Raw genomic sequence first — 18644 nt, forward strand, 5'->3', positions numbered from 1 at the left:
ATACACTATTAATGCTAGAAATATATCACTGGTTAAAAGTATCCTATTAAAAGTTTTCTGAGAAATTATCATTAATAACATTAATCCCATGAGAAAATGAGTTTTAGGTTCCATAGAAATGTTTTAAAAACATAACACATGTATACTTGATAGACAGTATATAGACTACACACACACACACATACACACACACGCGCACACACACTATGTAACTTTCATAGGCTCATATAATTATTACACCTATAGAAAACTAGTGTTCTAAAAATTCTGAAAGCATTTTAAATTTTAAGGTGCTGGTATTTATTCTTTATGAAAAGCAAGATGAACAGTGTAACTCAAACCATACCCATTAGATATATCTGCAGTTGAATTTCTTTGCTCATCTTCCTTCAATTTTTCTTGTTTCTCTTTCATTTTTTGTTCTTGTTCCTTAAGTTTTTCTGCCTTCCTTTTACGAATTCTGAAAGTTAAAACAAAACATTATAGTCTATCTGATGGTTTTAAGTTTTATCATCTTGCCTTTCATCATTAAATTACGGCAAATGCTTCAAATGTTATCACAAAACCATAATGTAGCAATCTATTCATAACCTCTTAATAAAGCCAGTAAACATCAGTGTGAGCCAATGTCACATTGCAGCCTAATGTGAAATATGATTCTACATGCAAAGAAATCAACAGCTTTCATTAGCACAACTGACTATAATTGTCTTTTACCTAGCAGCTGCTTCTTCCCTCTCTTTTCGATGTTGTTCTGCTTTTAGCTCCCGGAACTCCTGCTTTGCCTGTCGTAATATATCAACATAATCTTCAATAAAGTCCCTAGTAGAAACTAGAGTCAGTAGTTTCCCACAGAGTGCGTGAAGTATCTTCATTTTCTCTCCTGTCAAAAATTGGTAAAAATGTCTGTATTATTATTTAAAGATTTTATTTATTTATTTTAGAGAGGAAAGGGAGGTAGGAGCAGGAAGCATTAACTCCTGTATATGTGCCTTGACCAGGCAAGCCCAGGGTTTTAAACCGGCGATCTCAGCATTCTAGGTTAACGCTTTATCCACTGCGCCACCACAAATCAGGCAAAACTTCTGTATTATTGATGAAAAATAACGGAATTGTATTTGAAATTTTTAAATTTGTGGCTCAATGTGAACATGCCTAAGAATAGGGGAAAGTCTCTTAAGCTCATACATGCCAATGGCATGTCTTCAGAGAAAAGCAACTTTGAGTCCAATTCAACGGTTATGTGATATGTAAGGCATTCCAAATATAATGACTACCTTATATACTAATTAAATGGACATAATTTTAACTAAAAAGAATTAATTTTCAAGTTTTAATTTATAGGCTCACATATAAAGTTCAAATCAAAACTAAATTATAATCACATGATTAAAAAAATGGCAATAAGCAAATTGCTATTCTGAAAAGACGGCTCAAAAACACTAGTATAAATTATAAAAACTACATGAATGTTAGGAATTAACGTCCTCTACTTTTATTTTATCTTTTTTTCCTCTTAACCATATCAAATTAAACTCCCTATATTTGTATATTAAACTTTTTATTTAAAAAAGGAAATGAAAATAACTTTATCTTAACTTTTATACTGTTTCTCATACTTCAAACATTTATTCAAGCAAATACTAGAATTTAGCATCTACAGCTTAAACTTCTGATAGACTAATAAAAATGAAAGCTAATTCTCACTTATCCTTTTAAACTTAGTAGATTCAAACACACACACACACAAACTTAATAGATTCATAAATAATTAAAGCTAATATGAACAATACTAGCAGTTTCAATTTAGGTCACTATGGGTATTCTAACACTTTTTTTTTTCTTTTTAGACTGCTTTCTCTCTTTCTCTTTTACAACTGCTTATCATCTAAAATTTCTCATCAGCTACCTAGTTTCCTGGGTGTAAGAGGGATAAGAAGGGAGAAAGTGGAAAGGTTATACAAATTCCAACTTGCAAAGTTTACCTGGTGACAAATCATACACCGATGTGCTTGACAGTTTCTTCACGAGGCTGGGACTGCTTAAACGAAGCTCCATACAGGCATCATCTGTAGCATCAAATCCTCCCCGTTTCTGATACCTGTACTTTGCGTTTGCTGATGTTACATCAGCACCTGAAGCTAAGATGTGCAGTCTGAGGATTTCAGAAAGAGTGCAGCTATCAAGATCCAAACTTTTCAAACTGCAGCCTATAGTTAAAAATGAAAATAGTCAGTTAGAATATAAACCATAAATCCTTAGCAATGCAAAATGTACCTTTATAAAGTTAAAAATAAAAAGCCAATTAAAAAAAGCCCACACATACCCTGGTGCAACTGCGGCCACGCAGCTGCCAAAGATGCAACTGCAGACAGTGCAGATTTTGTGGGGTCTGCATCTTCATCCAAAGCCTCTGTTAAATCTTTAAGGAAATAAATACTTTACTCTAGTGCAAATCAAAGCTTGAATATTTGGGAACAATGCCCTTTTACAATGATGAAAGAAACAGCAAACAGCTTAATATCCACCAACCTCAAAAGAACCAACATGAGGTACAGTACATGCATCATTTACATTCTGCCTAGTCTCCACCTAAAACTATACCTTCTGCAACACGCACCACACATTAATATTTTCCTTACTTAACATAGAGAAGACAGCTTCTAAGTTACCAACAAGATGTACACACACCTTCCAAAAAATGGCAAAATACACTTTAAAATTAAAAACAAATCTTGCTCAATATAACTTTTAGAAACATCTACTATGAAAATCAGAATCTACTTGAAGATATCCAATCTTTTATAAATATTTTAAGATGGAATCATAACAAAGTATAGGTTGTAACCATCACAAAACCAGCATATAAAAAGAGCTAAAAGAACTTAAAGCTGCCTGACCAGGCAGTGGCGCAGTGGATAGAGCATCGAACTGGGATGCGGAGGACCCAGGTTCAAGACCCCGAGGTTACCAGCTTGAGTGCGGGCTCATCTGGTTTGAGCAAAAGCTCACCAGCTTGGACCCAAGGTCGCTGGCTTGAGCAAGGGGTTACTAGGTCTACTGAAGGCCCACGGTCAAGGCACATATGAGAAAGCAATCAATGAACAACTAAGGTGTCGCAACGAAAAACTGATGATCAATGCTTCTCATCTCTCTTTGTTCCTGTCTGTCCCTATCTGTCCCTCTCTCTGACTCTCTCGCTGTCTCTGAAAAAATAAATAAATAAATAACTTAAAGCCAACAATGCTCTCTTATCCATTGATTTATCCTGTACATTTCAATTTTGTTTTTATTTTGAAAACTCTCTGATCCAAGAAACAATAGGAAGATTTTCCTGTATTTTCAAAGTAATAGCTTTAGCTTTGAAAAACAGTGCTTAGCCTACAAATAGGACTAAAGAGCAAATCTACAAGCGCAGATGTATTTAAAGCAATAGTATATATAATTATTTCTAATTATAATATATAGATGATAAAAAAATTGGAGTGTCCACTATGAAAAACGTTACACTTATAAAACATCTGTTATGTCAGTGGACACAGCTGCAGACTGCGTCAGATAATGTATATTCTAGCCTTAGATCTGCCAGTCCCTAGTTCCTCGGTATGTAGCCTTTAGACAAGTCACTCAATCTTAAAGGGGTGAGTCTAGATCAGCAGTTTTTAAATTCTTCAAATATTTCTTCGGAACCCGATAAAAAAGGGATAAAAGATCCCTTGGTTAAACTGGGGTATGGAGATGACAAACCTATCCATTCATCTTTCCAACTCTCCTGCAGTGGCATCAAGGAACTTGAAGGACTCCATGAATTAGAATTTGAAAATTCACTGGGATAAACTGGTTCTGTGGTTCATTCAACTTCTACTATCCGAAGTTCACAATCTCGCAAAATGAGTCTTAGAGAACATAACTGCTGTCCTTTACTATAAGAAAAAGGCAGCTCTGGAATCCTGTCTCATTACAATCATTGACAGTTTCATGGCACATAAGGCATAAACCGTACACACAGAATAAATTATCTGACTAAATTTTACATATATGCAGAAGTTATTCCTACCAGGCTATAAATCTAGTCCAAAGAGACATTATACTCTTCCTCATGAGGGACCTAAAACTTTCTCAATTTTATTTTAAATACAAAGCAAAACAAAATCAATAGGCACTCTAAAATTGACAACAGTCCTAGATGTAGAGCTGTAAAAGTGTACTGGCCCTTTCTTTTGCAGCAATCACTATGTTCAACCTATTTTATCTAGAGTAAGTTATAATTTCCCAGGACAAAACAAAAGCTATGAAGACCTTAGGAGATGAGTAACCAACAAAATAACAGTTAAAATATGTATTACTTAATTTATCTACCAAATGGTACTCTCCAGAAACTGTAAATATCACTCTAGGATTTGTTTAGAGATGGTCACTTGTGTACATCATACCAAGAGAATATAGAGTTGAACTGTGTGTGTTATGACTATCTAAAAGAAACTTTTATTATCACAGTAATCTAGAATTATGTACATAAAATTCCAACACTAATCAATGACATCTCAGCAAATATACAAAACTACACTCTATAAGAAGGATGCTCTTATTCCTATACTTTGAAGGACTTTAAGTTTATGTGATGTAAAACTAAAGTGAGGAATAGATATTTTTAATATAAGATTTTAAAAACTGCTGGTAAAATCTCCAAGATTTGATATAACAACAAAGAGACCAAACAAGAAATTAGATCTTCTTGAAGACAGATAATTTTATGGGCAATGCTAAGGAAATAAATATTCAAAACTTCAAATTCTTTGCCATTATAGCATAGTTATTATGAGGCTCTACACCAGACTGCCCAAGTTTCTATCCCATCACTTTTTTAAAAAAATTATAATCGACATTTATTTAAAGTATCTGCAACTCAGATGTTCTAAATTATACATTTCATGCTTAAACATCATTAAAATACTAAGGACTGATGCATCCACAGATTTTGATTACATGATTATTTCTTTGCCCAGTCTTCTCTTTCTTTCTTTCTTTCTTTCTTTCTTTCTTTCTTTCTTTCTTTCTTTCTTTCTTTCTTTCTTTCTTTCTTTCTCGAATAACCTCTTTCAGATATGGTTCAAGGTAGAATTTATCCTCATATTTTGTCCACTGCTCTTTAGGCAAGATCTGTTGCCTCATGGACAGGTCCAGTGCTCTCTTAATGCGAAACACCCTGTCATTATAGACATTCTCTGGAAGCCTTTTTATGGCTTCTGCTACATCATCATTCACATGTAACGTATCATTTCGCATTAACCCCAATTTATTGAATCCTGCAGCATTATAATACCATTTTCGAATACCCTCCAGCCACTGGCTTGATGCTGCAACAGCAGGCCTGCTCGCCATTTTGACCCAGGACTCTATCCCATCACTTTTTTATTAACTGTGTGTCTTTGGGCAAGTTAATTAAACTCCTTCAGTCTAAGTTTCTTTATACGTAAAAGGCAGATGTCTGACCAGGTGATGGAGCGGTGGATAGAGCGTCAGACTGGGATGCAGAGGGCACAGGTTTGAAACACTGAGGTCGCCAGCTTGAGCACAGGCTCATCTGGCTTGAGTGCAGGATCGCTGGCTAGAGTGTGAGATCATAGACATGACCGCATGGTCTCCAGCTTGAAGCTCAAGGTCACTGGCTTGAGCAAGGGGTCACTTGCTCTGCTGGAGCCCCTCGGTCAAGGCACATATGAAAAAGCAATCAATGAACAACTAAGGAGCCACAACAAAGAATTGATGCTTCTCATTCTCTCCCTTCCAGTCTGTCTGCCCTATCTGTCCCTCTCTCTGTCTCACACACACACACACACAAAATAAAAGACAGAAAATAATCATATCTACCTCACAAAGGTGATAAGAGGATTAAGTGAAATAATGCATATATAATGTCTTAAATCACTTATTAGCTATATGATATTCAGTAAATAACCTCACTGAACCTCAGTTTTCTTATCACTTAGATAAATTAATACTTTTCCTTTTTGTCCTATTTCCCCCTTTCTAGAAATAGCAGGAGAACACCTTACTATTAAGACCAGCTAAAGGGACAGTTAAGAGAATAGTCAATTCCATCTGACTATTCAATTGCTTTAGGAAAATTACAGAAAAGCTTTTATTTTTGCTGAGATGGGAAGACATACAAGAAACACCTGGGGGAACAATCTAGGGCCCTTACAGAAACTGACATAACTACGTAAAATGTGGCCAATAATAAAAAAGTGATAAAAAAGTAAAAAATTACAAAGTATGTTTTTCCTCCTCCGAACATTAAATAAATATTTTCAAAAGGAGCATTAAAGCCTTTATTTAATGGTCAATACTTACTCAGAGACCTTACATTTATATTTATAGACAGTTCCATAAAGGAGTAGAGCTATAAAAACTACAGATCAAACAAAACACGAATACAAAATAGAATAACAATACAAATACTAAGAGTCACATATATTTTTCCTTTACACTAGCTGATTTTTCAATACAATTTTCTTGCCACCCATTTTTTGTCATCGGGACTTCCAAAACTACAATTTTCACCTACTTCAAGTCCTGAATTAAATATAGTTTTATGTCTTGTATTAAGACATAATTAAGAACTTGATCAATAACCCTGTGATGTTATTGGTTATTAAGACAACATCATGGCTACAATAAATATGTCCTACATTATCTGCAGATAATCTATTTTTAGTGCTGGAACTTGTTATCTTAGATAATTTTTAGACATTTTAAAAATGAATTTACCCTTCTATCTTCCCTTTAGTAGAATCTCATTTAATTAACTAAGTTACCTGTGATGACAATGAGGACCACATTGCTAAATACGGCCTTGATAGGGGATCTCTGGCAATTAGTACTTAAAGCTAGGGAATATATTCTGCTTGAACTCAGGCTGTAAAATCAAAAGGCAATCAACACTGGATGGATACTCCTCATCATCCTTTTGCTCCAAGAATCAAGCATAGAGGAAAATGAGCTCAAATTATCTAAGGCCAACAATACTAATTTTTTTTTTTGAGACAGAGACACGAGAGAGGGACAGATAGGGACAGACAGACAGGAAGGGAGAGAGATAAGAAACATCAATTCGAGTGACGTCACGGAAATGGCGCCGTGAGCAGCGCGTCCGACAGCTCTCCCCTAAATCACAACAAATTTATCAACTAGAAACAGAAAAATTTATCCTCGGAGCATTCCGGAGTTCCACACAAACTGATAGCGAAAGGACTGTTATCACTTGAATCTGAGAGACGAGGGTGTGGAGGAATCTACCACAGGGACGTTCTTTCAAACCGCAAGGAAGTGCACCTGTGGTGAGTCAGCCCATATACTTGGGAACCGCGAGCCCCTGCGAGCAGCCGTGCGCGCCCGGTCCGGTTGAGCACCGCTGACGTTCCCAGCGGCCCGCACACTGCGAGTGGGGGTCGCCGGCCACCGGTGCCCGGAGCGCCCCATTCGCGCGCGTGCCTTGGGCATTCCACGCGCCCAGGGCGCCCTGCTGGCCCGCACACCCAGGGGGCTCCATTATCCTGCGCCTAGTGCGGTACAGCCGCCAGCGGCGGGGCGAGCGGGAGAGGCTTGGGAGATTCTCTCCGTGGGCGGGGCACCTCACCCAGCCATTCAAGCTAACAATCAAGCGTTGGGGGAGGGGCGCGCGCAGGCAGCCTAAAATACCTTCGGAAGCACAGCTGCGACCCAATCACTGAAATTAGCTTAACCCATGAAATCTGCGCACCCTCGGTTCTAATTGATAAGATCTCTCTCAGTTCAGCGTTCCAAGACAAGAGGCGTGATATTTTTTAGTGCCTCTCGCTAAAGGGGCGGGGGCAACTTCTGATTAATAGAGCCTCCATATTTAGGGATAAATGCTAACAAGAAGGACTTGGCAGATAATAAGGTCTATACTACACTAGTCGTAAGCAGAGACTAGTGCCTCTTCTTCCCTGCAAAAACAGGCTACAAAGTGTGGAAAGCCTGGGTTGAGAGGTCCAACTAAATGATAGGCGCTGAACAGTCACCTTGACAACAATTGACTCCCACCCCCCGCCTGATTACACTGGAGGCCCTGACTCTCAGAGCCTTTCCCAAAGCCTTGAACTGAGTGGGGATAGAGTGGGGATTTCCCAGCTCTTTGAGCCTCTTACTCCCCAGGCAGAAGTAGTTGCAGCCTTATAGCTGGATCACCAGGCTGCTAATTCAGAAAGGGGGGACTAGGAGAGAGAATCCAGGAAAGCAAACTCTCTCATCGTTGGACCCTGCAAACGCCAACAAGCCTTTACTTCCAGCAAGACTAAAGCCAATTATATGACATTGCCATAGAATCCCATCAACTGCAAATCCCTACCTAAGAGTGACACAGGGGCAGAGCCTGGGGTACAGAGTCACCGACCAGGAAGAGGGAGAGAAAAGAAAAAGGAAGAAGTTAACCTCTCAAAATCAAGAAAAACCCACAGACTTTACAACTTGATCCACTATTATTTTTGTTGTTGTTTGTTTCTTCTATCTTTTTGCCTTTATTTCCTCCACCTCGGTCCTTCTATTCTCTGCCCATCTTATGCTTCCCCTTTCTTGAACTACACTACGCATGAGTGTTGCATTTTATTTTTCTTCTTCATCCTCACCCTCCTTTAAGGTTATACTCCAAAACACTTAACTCTCACTCTCTCCTCTTTTTTTTTTTGTCTTGCTTTATTTTGTTTTTTTCTCTTCCTATTTTATTTCTTCCTTCGTTTTTATCTTTTTCTTATTTTTTCCTTTCTATTCGTTTTTTCTTTTCTCATTTTACTTTCCTCCCATATAATCCTCAATCACGAACAAATTAGTTAATTTGGGACTCAAGGCTTTTTTTTGGCTTTATTTCTCTTTTTTGCTTTTGTTTTTATTTTTGTGGCATTTTGGGTCCTCCCAACCCAAGGTCTCCATTGTATTTAGTCTTCGCTCCACTTAATACAACAGATTTTTACTTATTATTTTTATTTTTTCTTCTTTATTATTCTTTTTTGGTCCTTTTTTCTGGTTCCCTCTTATCCCTCTCATTATATCTCTTAGTTGACCATCACATACAAGCAAATCATCTTATGCTTGTCTAAGATTTTCTTCCTTTTTTTTTTTTTTTTTTTTTTGCATTTAGTAGGTCCCTACTCCCTTTTTTTTGCCCCTTGAACTCTTCACCCCAAATCAGGCCCTCCATTATAGGCACGATATTTCCCTGAGGAGGGGAGAGGAGGGAAAGAGAAGAGAGAAAAAAAGGGGGAAATAATAAATTATTACTGTTTTTTTGTGTGGGGTGTTTTACCTTTTTTTTTTTTTTTTTTTTTTTTACTTTTTACTCTTTATTAATTCTAATTAGTGCTATCAATAAGACCACCCTCAGATGCCGATAAGAAAGAGGAAATCGAATATTATGGATACAAAAGAAAGAGAGGTAACACAAATAGATGTGGAAAAATCTATGGAGAAAAGACTTAACATATTGGAAGCCTTGGAGCTAAATGACAGAGAATTTAAAATAGAAATCTTAAAAATACTCAGAGATATACAAGAAAACACAGAAAGGCAATATAGGGAGATCAGAAAACAACTCAATGAACACAAAGAATATATTACCAAGGAAATTGAAACTATTAAAACAAATCAAACAGAATGAAAAACTCAATTCACGAGCTGAAAAACGAGGTAACAAGCTTAGCTAACAGAAGAGCCCAGATTGAGGATACAATTACTGAAATAGAAGACAAACAACTTGAGGCACAACAGAGAGAAGAAGAAAGAGACTCAAAAATAATAAAAAACGAGAAAGCCCTACAGGAATTGTCTGACTCCATCAGAAAGAATAACATAAGAATAATAGGTATATCAGAGGGAGAAGAGAAAGAAAATGGAATGGAGAATATACTCAAACAAATAATAGACGAGAACTTCCCAAGCCGGTGGAAGGAACTAAAGCCTCAAATTCAAAAAGCAAACAGAACACCAAGTTTTCTTAACCCCAACAAACCCACTCCAAGGCACATCATAATAAAGATGACACAAACCAATGACAAAGAAAAAATTCTCAAGGCAGCCAGGGAAAAGAAGAGTACAACATATAAAGGAAGGCTTATTAGATTATCATCAGATTTCTCAGCAGAAACTCTACAAGCTAGAAGAGAGTGGACCCCAATATTTAAAGCCCTGAAAGAGAGGAACTTTCAGCCAAGAATACTATACCCATCAAAGCTATCCTTCAAGTATGAAGGAGATATAAAAACATTCACAAATACAGAAAAGATGAGAGAATTTATCAACAGAAAGCCCCCACTCCAGGAAATACTAAAGGGGGTCTTCCAACCAGATTCAAAGAACAAAAGAAAACAACACCACAAGTAACAGCTCCACCAAGAACACAATAAAACCAAACTTAAACTGTGACAACAAAGGAAAAAAAGGGGGGAAGAGGATGGAGATTAACAGTAGCAAAGGATGATGAAGTGCAGAAATACTTATAAGATAGGGTACTACAATGAATATGGTAGGTACCCTTTTCATTACTTAATGGTAACCACCCTTAAAAAAACCACCACAAAAACACTTGACTTAAAAAAGGTAGCAACAGAGGAAAGAAGTATGGAACACAAACAAACAAAAACAAATGATAGAAAAACAAAAGAGAAGAATCAAACTAGATACAAAACTAACAGAAAGCAATTTATAAAATGGCAGTAGGGAACCCACAAGTGTCAATAATTACACTAAATGTAAATGGATTAAACTTACCAATAAAAAGACACAGAGTAGCAGAATGGATTAAAAAAGAAAATCCAACTATATGCTGCCTACAAGAAACACATCTAAGCAACAAGGATAAAAACAAATTCAAAGTGAAAGGCTGGAAAACAATACTCCAAGCAAACAACACCCAAAAAAAAGCAGGTGTAGCAATACTCATATCTAATAATGCTGACTACAAGACAGAAAAAGTACTCAGAGACAAAAATGGTCATTTCATAATGATTAAGGGGAAGTTGAATCAAGAAGACATAACAATCCTTAATATATATGCACCAAGCCAAGGAGCACCAAAATATATAAGACAGCTACTTATTGACCTTAAAACAAAAACTAACAAAAATACAATCATACTTGGAGACCTCAATACACCACTGACGGCTCTAGATCGGTCATCCAAACAGAGAATCAATAAAGATATAGTGGCCTTAAACGAAATACTAGAACACCTGGATACGATAGACATCTACAGGACACTTCATCCCAAAGCGACAGAGTATACATTTTTCTCTAGTGTACATGGAACATTCTCAAGAATTGACCATATGTTGTGCCACAAAGACAATATCAGCAAATTTAGAAAAATTGAAATTGTACCAAGCATATTTTCTGATCATAAAGCCTTGAAACTAGAATTCAACTGCAAAAAAGAGGGGGAAAAACCCACAAAAATGTGGAAACTAAACAACATACTTCTAAAAAATGAATGGGTCAAAGAAGAAATAAGCGCAGAAATCAAAAGATATATACAGACAAATGAAAATGAAAATACGACATATCAGAATCTCTGGGATGCAGCAAAAGCAGTAATAAGAGGAAAGTTCATATCACTTCAGGCCTATATGAACAAACAAGAGAGAGCCGAAGTAAACCACTTAACTTCACACCTTAAGGAACTAGAAAAAGAAGAACAAAGACAACCCAAAACCAGCCGAAGTAAGGAGATAATAAAAATCAGAGCAGAAATAAATGAAATAGAGAACAGAAAAACTATAGAAAAAATCAATAAAACAAGGAGCTGGTTCTTTGAAAAGATCAACAAAATTGACAAACCCTTGGCAAGACTCACCAAGGAAAAAAGACACAGGACTCAAATAAATAAAATCCAAAATGAAAGAGGAGAGATCACCACAGACATCATAGATATACAAAGAATTATTGTAGAATACTATGAAAAATTATATGCCACCAAATACAACAATCTAGAAGAAATGGATAAATTCCTAGAACAATACAACCTTCCTAGACTGAGTCATGAAGAAGCAGAAAGCCTAAACAGACCAATCAGCAGGGAGGAAATAGAAAAAACTATTAAAAATCTCCCCAAAAATAAAAGTCCAGGCCCAGACGGTTATACTAGTGAATTCTATCAAACATTCAAAGAAGACTTGGTTCCTATTCTACTCAAAGTCTTCCAAAAAATTGAAGAAGAAGCAATACTTCCAAACACATTTTATGAGGCCAACATAACCCTCATACCAAAACCTGGCAAGGATGGCACAAAGAAAGAAAACTACAGACCAATATCTCTAATGAATACAGATGCTAAAATACTAAACAAAATACTGGCAAACCGAATACAACAACATATTAAAAAAATAATACATCATGATCAAGTGGGATTCATCCCAGAATCTCAAGGATGGTTCAACATACGCAAAACGGTTAACGTAATACACCATATCAACAAAACAAAGAACAAAAACCACATGATCTTATCAATAGATGCAGAAAAGGCTTTTGATAAAATACAACACAATTTTATGTTTAAGACTCTCAACAAAATGGGTATAGAAGGAAAATATCTCAACATGATAAAGGCCATATATGATAAACCATCAGCCAACATCCTATTAAACGGCATAAAACTGAGGACTTTCTACCTTAAATCAGGAACAAGACAGGGTTGTCCACTCTCTCCACTCTTATTCAACGTGGTGCTAGAAGTTCTGGCCAGAGCAATCAGACAAGACAAAGAAATAAAAGGCATCCATATCGGAAAAGAAGAAGTAAAGCTATCACTTTTTGCTGATGATATGATCCTATACATCGAAAACCCGAAGGACTCCACAAAAAGATTATTAGAAACAATAAACCAATACAGTAAGGTCGCAGGATACAAAATTAACATACAAAAGTCCATAGCCTTTCTATATGCCAACAATGAAATATTAGAAAACGAACTCAAAAAAATAATCCCCTTCACGATTGCAACAAAAAAAATAAAATACCTAGGAATAAACATAACAAAGAACGTAAAGGACCTATATAATGAAAATTACAAAGCATTGTTAAGGGAAATCGAAAAAGATACAATGAGATGGAAAAATATTCCTTGTTCTTGGATAGGAAGAATAAATATAATCAAAATGGCCATATTACCCAAAGCAATATACAAATTTAATGCAATTCCCATCAAAATCCCTATGAGATTTTTTAAAGAAATGGAACAAAAAATCATCAGATTTATATGGAACTATAAAAAACCCCGAATAGCCAAAACAATCCTAAGGAAAAAGAATGAAGCTGGGGGCATTACAATACCTGACTTTAAACTATATTATAGGGCCACGATAATCAAAACAGCATGGTATTGGCAGAAAAATAGACACTCAGACCAATGGAACAGAATAGAAAGCCCAGAAATAAAACCACATATATATGGTCAAATAATCTTTGATAAAGGGGCCAACAACACACAATGGAGAAAAGAAAGCCTCTTCAACAAATGGTGTTGGGAAAACTGGAAAGCCACATGCAAAAGAATGAAACTCGACTACAGCCTGTCCCCGTGTACTAAAATTAATTCAAAATGGATCAAAGACCTAAATATAAGACCTGAAACAATAAAGTACATAGAAGAAGACATAGGTACTAAAATCATGGACCTGGGTTTTAAAGAACATTTTATGAACTTGACTCCAATGGCAAGAGAAGTGAAGGCAAAGATAAATGAATGGGACTACATCAGAATTAAAAGTTTTTGCTCAGCAAGAGAAACTGATATCAAAATAAACAGACAGCCAACTATATGGGAACTGATATTTTCAAACGACAGCTCAGATAAGGGCCTAATATCCAAAATTTACAAAGAACTCATAAAACTCAACAACAAACAAACAAGCAATCCAATAAAAAAATGGGAAGAGGACATGAACAGACACTTCTCCCAGGAAGAGATACAAATGGCCAACAGATATATGAAAAGATGCTCAGCTTCATTAGTTATTAGAGAAATGCAAATCAAAACTACAATGAGATACCACCTCACCCCTGTTAGATTAGCTATTATCAACAAGACGGGTAATAGCAAATGTTGGAGAGGCTGTGGAGAAAAAGGAACCCTCATTCACTGTTGGTGGGACTGTAAAGTAGTACAACCATTATGGAGGAAAGTAGGGTGGTTCCTCAAAAAACTGCAAATAGAACTACCTTATGACCCAGCAATCCCTCTACTGGGTATATACCCCAAAACCTCAGAAACATTGATACATGAAGAGACATATAGCCCCATGTTCATTGCAGCACTGTTCACAGTGGCCAAGACATGGAAACAACCAAAAAGCCCTTCAATAGAAGACTGGATAAAGAAGATGTGGCACATATACACTATGGAATACTACTCAGCCATAAGAAATGATGACATCAGATCATTTACAGCAAAATGGTGGGATCTTGATAACATTATAAGGAGTGAAATAAGTAAATCAGAAAAAAACAAGAACTACATGATTCCATACATTGGTGGAACATAAAAATGAGACTAAGAGACATGGACAAGAGTGTGGTGGTTACCAAGGGTGGGGGGGGGAGGGAGGACATGGGAGGGAGGGAGGGAGAGAGTTAGGGGGAGGGGAAGGGGCACAGAGAACTAGATGGAGGGTGACGGAGGACATTCTGACTTTGGGCGAGGGGTTTGCAACATAATTTGATGACAAAATAACCTAGACATGTTTTCTTTGAATATATGTACCCTGATTTATTAATGTCATCCCATTACCATTAATAAAAATTTATTAAAAAAAAAAAAAAAAAAGAAACATCAATTCTTTGTTATGGGTCTTTAGTTGTTCATTGATTGTTTTCTCTTATGTGCCTTGACCAAGGGGCTCTAGCAGAGCGAGTGACCCCTTCCTCAAGCCAGCGACCTTGAGCTTCAAGCCAGAGACCATAGGGTCATATCTGTGATCCCACGCTCAAGCCAGTGACCCCATGCTCAAGCTGGTGAGCCCGTGCTCAAGCAAGATGAGCCCGCACTCAAGTCTGTGATCTTAGGATTTCGAACCTGGGTTCTCCGCGTCCCTGTCTGACTGATGCTCTATCCATTGCACTACTGCCTGGTCAAGCCCAGTAGTTATTTATTATTATGAGTTTTTGTGCAATACACTTAAGTATTGTTTAATAAAAGCTTCTGATTCTAAATTTCATAAGTGGAAAAGCTTACAAAGTTTCATTTAGGAAGCCAAATCACTCTCTTGATATAAAGACTTAACAATTCCTCTGATTGAGGTAAAACATAAACAAAACACTCTGTTTTAAAAATAAAATGGTTTACCCAATAATTATTTCTGCATTAATATGTACGACACACTGACTCTAGATATTTAAGTACATAGAATTTAAAGAGCAAAATTTCCAGTTCAAACTGAACAAAATAAAAAATTAAATTTTATTTAACTTTAATTTAAAAACTGCCAGATATAAAATGAAATCAACAGTAGTATTTTCAATTTAAAATATTAATAACAATAATTAAAGTATTTCCTTTGGGGAGGCAAAAACGCTGCTAAAAATCAATGATTTTTTTTTCATTGTCCATCAAATCTGTAATGCTACCACATCATAGGAGAAATCTAAAGTAAGATAAGTTGGGGAGGAAATATTTTTAAGGTCATCAGAAACAGGATACATTAAAACAAAGTTTTTAGAAAAAAACTGATAACATGTTCCGAGTGTAAGACTCAAGAATTTGGTAACTTGAACAATTATATTTTCTAACTGTAAAGCAAGTTAATTTTAAAATAACCTTCAAAAATGAGTGTCACTACAAAGCCACTACCAATCAATAGTAGTATGAGTTCTGACCTTTGGTGTCAGCATCAGTTATTTGCTCTTTGGCTACTTCCTCTTCTTCTTCAGCTATCGCCTGGAAGATGGCAGTCAGGAAGAAAAAAAGCAATTCACATAGTGGGCCTTCACTGTCATTTCCTACAAGAGCTTCCTCTAACACTTCTGTGAATAAAACGTTTGAAATGAATTTAAAGTTCTGTTCATGTAGTGTAAAAACAACTCCAATGGAATAATAAACATGTCAATCAACAATGGCCTGTGTAACTATTTTTTTAAGTGCCCATTTATCAAAGTAGAGCCAAGTATCATCTAAGGCAAACTCCAAAAACAATTATAATGATTATAATAAATCCCAAAAAATTCATAAGCCAAAATCACTGCATTTAGAAAGCCAAATTAGACTCAGTAGATCAATACAATATTTCACCTAAGTTTAAATTTGAGGTACAAATTAAGGCATTTTAAAAATTATGATTTTATTCTAATTTGAATAACAATGTAAAGATTGGTTATTGTTGCCCTACTGTTGTTCTTCAGAGCTATGTAGGGTATTACTTTTACCAAATAGTGCATAGAAATAATCATCAGCATTAGGTGTAATCCTAATATTGCATCCAAGTCACAAATATTTCTTATCTAATTCATCTTATCTAAACCAGCATTGTTTAGACCCTTTTGACCTGTAAGGCACAATGATTCTTACCTCACCTAGCTCATAAAGAGAAACTGAAGGAATGTAAAAGCCCTCCTAAAGAATGCACTCTTATTAAAATAAGAGTGGCACCTTGGCTGGGTGCCACTGTAGATACAGCATTGACTTGACGCACCGGGGCCGGGGTTTGATACCAAAGCAGGGTAGGTGCAAGAAGCAATCAATGAGTACAAAACTAAATGGAACTAAGAGAAACAAGTTGATGCTTCTCTCTCTCTCTCACTTACTTCTCCTCATTCTCTCCCTTCCTCCCTTTCTCTCTCAAATCAATAGAAAAAATCAGAAAAAAAAAAGAGTGGCATTATAATTCTGTCTTTGAGGGTCTTCACTTGGAGGGTCTTAGGAAATTATTTTACTATTTGACAGCTAAAGATCCAAAATGGGATCCAAAGCTCTCCTCATACTAATAGTTCTTAAAAATGATGTTTACATAAAATAAAAGTATGTAAGTAGAAAAGCAAAAGAGAATCACAAATTAAAGGTAGGCATCAACTTGTTTCCGAATACAGCTGATGTCACTTCCTTCCCCCCTGCACTTACTTACCAGGCCAACCTCAAGGAGCAGAGTCTTTTCTTTCACTCCCTTGAATCCCAGCAGGCCTGAACAATGGAATATGGCACAAATAAGGCCTGCCAGTTCCAGTTCTAGCCTTTAGGTAGGTTGGCATTTTCTGTTTCTTGCCTCTTGGAGCCCTCAGCTGCCACATAAGAACTATAGGCTACTCTGATGGAGTGGATGCCATGTGGAGGAGCAACAAGGCACCGGGCATGTGTGTGAAGAAGCCATCTTGAACACGTAGCCAGGTAAGCCTACAGATGACCCAAGTCCAGCCACTATCTGAGAGTAACCACATGAGACCCAAGAGAGGACTACAGAGCTAGGTCCAGTGACTCCACAGAACTCTGAGAAATATTAATTTGTTCTTTTAAGGTACTAATTTTAGGGTGACCTATAACACAGCAATATACTTACCTAAGGTTACTCCCTCAGGAAATTCATCTTGAAGATCAAAAAGTTCCCCAAATGCATTAAGGAACTCCAAAACCATCAGAGCATCACCGAAGATTTCAGGAGGTAGTCTAGTTTTCACTGGAGTTGGTTCTGGAAGTTCCTGCAAGATTAAACAATTTATCTAACTACTTGATATATAGGAACTTGTAAAAGGGAGATATATTCTTTACCTAATATGAATTATTTCACTAGTGGCTCTCAATGTTGAATGTTTACCAAAATCACCTTTAGAACTTTTAAAATTACAGATGTCCTGGCTTTATTTCAACTTGACCAAACCATAGTCTCTAAGGACTTTTTCATCAAATTAAGAACATAACTTAGGCTGAAGAGTATATTTCTGGCTATACGTCCTAGCAGAGAGGGACTTTTAACCTAGATTCTGAGGTCAAGACAGTGTGCCAATATTATCTTCAATGTGGGGTCTCCTTGGGATATGGAACAGAATTAACTCACCATATGCTGACTTAGAAATACTTTCTTATAATTTGAGCTGAACGAGTTTGGTTTGAATATGCGGATCATTTCTGGAGACTCTACCTAGCAACCAAGCTAAATGCATGCCTGGCCCCAGTGGTTATTGAACCATCAAGGATAATGTAAACAATCAACTATTTCTGCAGAATAAAAACCATTATCAAAGTTTGTTAGGAAATGCTACTCTGAAACTCTAAATATAGTATTTGCTTAATTGGCTATTTCCTCTCAGTTAAATATGAAGAAGTCACTATTAAATAAAAAGATTTCATCAGCAAAGCCATATGGGGCACATAGAACATGAGTGTGTGAAACATCACATAACAAACATACCTTAAGATCATCACATTCCATATCTTCTCTAGGTTTACTCCACTGTTTTAAGTGTTCCATATATTTTCGCTTTTCTTCACGTAATTTCTCTCTTTCCTAAAACAACGGGTTAATAAAAATTCTTATAAGAAATTTATAAGGCAGCATCAGCTTCACCTAGGAACTTGTAAGAAATACAAATACTTGGGTCCTAACCCAGATCTACTGAATCAGGAACTCCGCAGTTGGGACCCAACAACTGATGAG

The 18644-nt window shown here is 36.5% G+C and overlaps 1 protein-coding gene across 3 annotated transcripts in view; it reads right to left on the minus strand.

Annotated features, from left to right (window-relative positions):
* BAZ1A (bromodomain adjacent to zinc finger domain 1A) overlaps positions 1-18644 on the minus strand; it is a 130335-nt gene that overhangs the window by 48866 nt on the left and 62825 nt on the right. For 2 of the 3 annotated variants that reach the window (XM_066277713.1, XM_066277712.1), the window contains exons 10-16: positions 18399-18494; positions 17550-17688; positions 15880-16026; positions 2327-2422; positions 1986-2210; positions 718-883; positions 347-460 (exon numbers count right to left, since the gene is read on the minus strand). In XM_066277713.1, coding sequence (XP_066133810.1) covers positions 347-460; positions 718-883; positions 1986-2210; positions 2327-2422; positions 15880-16026; positions 17550-17688; positions 18399-18494 — 983 coding nt within the window. The remainder of the gene's footprint in view (positions 1-346; positions 461-717; positions 884-1985; positions 2211-2326; positions 2423-15879; positions 16027-17549; positions 17689-18398; positions 18495-18644) is intronic. The other variant, XM_066277711.1, reaches the window with a different exon arrangement.

The sequence above is a fragment of the Saccopteryx bilineata genome, chromosome 4 (genome assembly GCF_036850765.1).
Source record: "Saccopteryx bilineata isolate mSacBil1 chromosome 4, mSacBil1_pri_phased_curated, whole genome shotgun sequence".
NCBI classification, from domain to species: Eukaryota; Metazoa; Chordata; class Mammalia; order Chiroptera; family Emballonuridae; genus Saccopteryx; species Saccopteryx bilineata.